At 34.9% G+C, this 3,222-nt stretch overlaps 1 protein-coding gene across 1 annotated transcript in view; it reads right to left on the reverse strand.

Moving 5' to 3' along the window:
* Nucleotides 1–2,029: 2,029 nt before the first annotated feature.
* The window catches only part of LOC118408950 (solute carrier family 22 member 18-like), a 7,371-nt gene continuing 6,178 nt past the window's right edge, over nucleotides 2,030–3,222 (reverse strand). Inside the window, exon 8 of the mRNA XM_035809817.1 lies at nucleotides 2,030–2,674. Coding sequence (XP_035665710.1) covers nucleotides 2,463–2,674 — 212 coding nt within the window. The 3' untranslated portion in view covers nucleotides 2,030–2,462. The remainder of the gene's footprint in view (nucleotides 2,675–3,222) is intronic.

Below are 3,222 nucleotides of genomic sequence, written 5' to 3' on the forward strand. Positions count from 1 at the left end.
TGGCACAGTCAGTGGGACTTTTGTGATGTGCTCCCATTCCCATATGCATATTGCAGTTGTTACGGCACTGCAGGAGAACTTCCTTGTGTGATATCTTAACTTCTGGACATGTTATATGGCTATCCTTTTCAAATAGTGTATTTGGTATATCTTATAAGTAATTGGTGAAGTGTTGATCCCCTAGTGGCTTCTTTTGGAACTACAGGGGCCAATTTAGTGTTGATAGCTTACATTATATATGTTATATCAGGAAAATGTGACTTGCTCAATATTACTGTCCCATTGAGGTAGCCAGAGAAATATGGATTTCTTTTGTCAGGAATAGCCTTCTTGACACAGTACAAACTGACAATGTTGCAGCACAAAAATTAATATTCCTGTGCAAGTGGGTCAAGTCTGTATGTATATTTTGTATACTGAAACATAGAGGGTTTGTCTTGTAAATATGTTTCTTGTACATTGCAACATACAGTATTACAGGTGTAACATCTAATTTGAGCTTTCCGTACAGTATATAGATTTTGATACAAATACAGTTGAAAGCAACCAATTCATATTGTACTGTTGAACAACCGTTAAACATATACTGTGTTACCGTCAATCACAATATTTACATAAAATCTCAAGAATATGAAGCAACAGAGAAAAATGTACTGAATGATTGCAACCCCTACATATCATAGTGTGACATAGCTTTAAATATACTACTGTGTTGTACCAATAAACGAAGAACATGAGATGTAAAAGCCTCTGTAAATACAACATGTCTATCTTAACTAGAACCACTGATACACATACACTTGTCAGTCTCCAACTGTTGTTGGGGATAAGTGTATGGAAACAACCTACATTGAAAAAGTGCACTTGATTGTATTACGGCAATAAATAATTGAAGTCATTCTGTGAAATTGTCTTCATTTCATTATTTATTTGTCAAAAAACAGAACTTGTTACACAACACTGCTTAAAGTCTTCACACCACCCAATGTAGAAAGAAGGTTGAAAACAATGTGCATAGTTTTGCGTATATTATTCAAGAAAACAAGGGGTACTTGTATGTTTGTGTATATATCAAAATATGTACACACGTGTCGAGTTCAAAATATAAGGATTGTTCAGTAGACGTGAATGTGCGCCTGTATCTTCATTCACTGGTGGCACACCCACTGCAAATTTGTGGAATCTCTGCTCTATCCATATATTCCATAATTAAAATCTGCATACATAAACATTTGGTATATCCATACATTAGTCACTATATAGATACTGTACAGCTGTCTTCTGGCTGTGTGGACGTGGACATCTCAACAAGGGGATATCATTTACGTGTTGTTCTCCTGGGTTGTCGGCCCGGGTTGAAAAGAGCACAAAAATACGGAAGACCGTGTTGTCTATGGCTAAGCTGTCACAAAACCGGCCAGACATAACCTAAAATGTGCAACATGTAACTGAAAATCACAAAAAAATAGTAATTTATTAAAGCTACGTGCCAGGGAGACATCAACGCCGACAGTGAACAACCGTGTAGATGTCGTTTACACAACGAAGCCAGAGCCCCCCTCCCCCAAATCTCAAATTTCTCAGCAAAATGTGGGGACTTGAGATTATCGCGGCACCTAACGCAAGCTAAGAAATCATAGTACATGTTGAACATACTGAAAACCTCAAGTCCCCACGATTTTCAGGAATCGAGGCGAAGATTCCGTCCGTGAGCGTCATGAAATGAGCAGATATCTTGATGTTTACGTAACGCTGTTCGAAGACAAAATACCCAACTCTAACGTATAGAATAACTGTTGTCTACGAACGAACAAATAAATGGAATGTTCATTACCCCACCGACGACACTAAAAAAAACTGGGCCCTAAAACTACACAGTCACGGAGCAGAGAGCCCTAAAAGTGGGCAAGACTGGAAATCACCTTCAACCTCACATGACACACAACCGGAAGTCAGGGGTCAAAGGTTAAATTGCATTCTGGGTAACGCCGGATGCCTCCTCTGTGTTCTATCGGTGTAAAATATCATATTTTATACACATCAAGAATAAAATAACTCACACAGCAAATGAAAAATGAAATACATGAATTAAAAGTGAAATAAGAACTATTCTAAATCTATTTCTAATTGAACTATTTGAAGGATTTAATGTCTTTTCTGGACAGAATGATAGAAGCAAACCTTTTTGGTACATGAAAAAATTTGAATATTGTTTTTCTGTTGTTGATCAATTAAATGTAACAAGCTTGGAGATTTCTAATTAAGACTAATTCATTTTGGAATAGTATTGACTGATAAAATATTGTTCAAAATGCATATATAAAATAATACTTATCAATTCAAAACTTTGTTGCATAAAATATGAACACCTTCTCTGGTAATCTATCCTAAAAATTCTTTAATACCATGATTATTTCAAAACAACATTTTTTATGAAATTGCACTGCATGCAGTAACAGTTTTCATACTGTAGTAGTACCAGATGAATCTTTCTGATAACTAAAACTTTTTGAAATATTTCCAAGGAATAGGTACATGACTAAAGCAGTGTTTAAAGCTGCTGCTAGGACTCCTATATATGGGAAGCCATAATGTTCTAGAAGCCACCCCCCTATACTGGGTGCTATGGTATGGACAAGGTGCTGCATGGCTCCACTAAGGCCCATCACTGCACCTATAAGGAATATATAAAGAACTTTATTTCACAACAATTGTACAATGTATGGCAACAAATACTAGTATTACCAAAAGTACAAAATATACATGACATGTCTACATTGTTATACTTCAAGGTATCCTAGGAAAATGATACTTGCAAAAATGTATGTATATGTTTCAAACTAGAGACTCCAAAGATCATTAAAGGTTCTTTAGAAAGATTTGTTGAATTTGTTAGAATTTATTGCAAGTTTGAGCTTAATATAAGCATAAAAAATGTCAAAAGGTTGAAAAAACATTTTGGAAACATGGCGAATGCTACACAACAGTCTTGTTGATTAGGAAAAGTCATTTGCAAACTGTTCTGGAATATTATTTAGATTTTTGTCTTTACACTCCCTACATCATGTCTTCTTTTGCATACTTAATAGTTACTTGGATACTTGGATATCTAACAAAAGAGAATGAAATACATGGATACTTAGCATTGTGGAAATAATTCCATTTATTTCTGAAACTATTCAATTAAAAAAAAAATTTTAAAAAGCAAATCAATAGAATTTT

This window comes from Branchiostoma floridae, unplaced genomic scaffold, assembly GCF_000003815.2.
Source record: "Branchiostoma floridae strain S238N-H82 unplaced genomic scaffold, Bfl_VNyyK Sc7u5tJ_575, whole genome shotgun sequence".
Lineage (NCBI taxonomy): Eukaryota > Metazoa > Chordata > Leptocardii > Amphioxiformes > Branchiostomatidae > Branchiostoma > Branchiostoma floridae.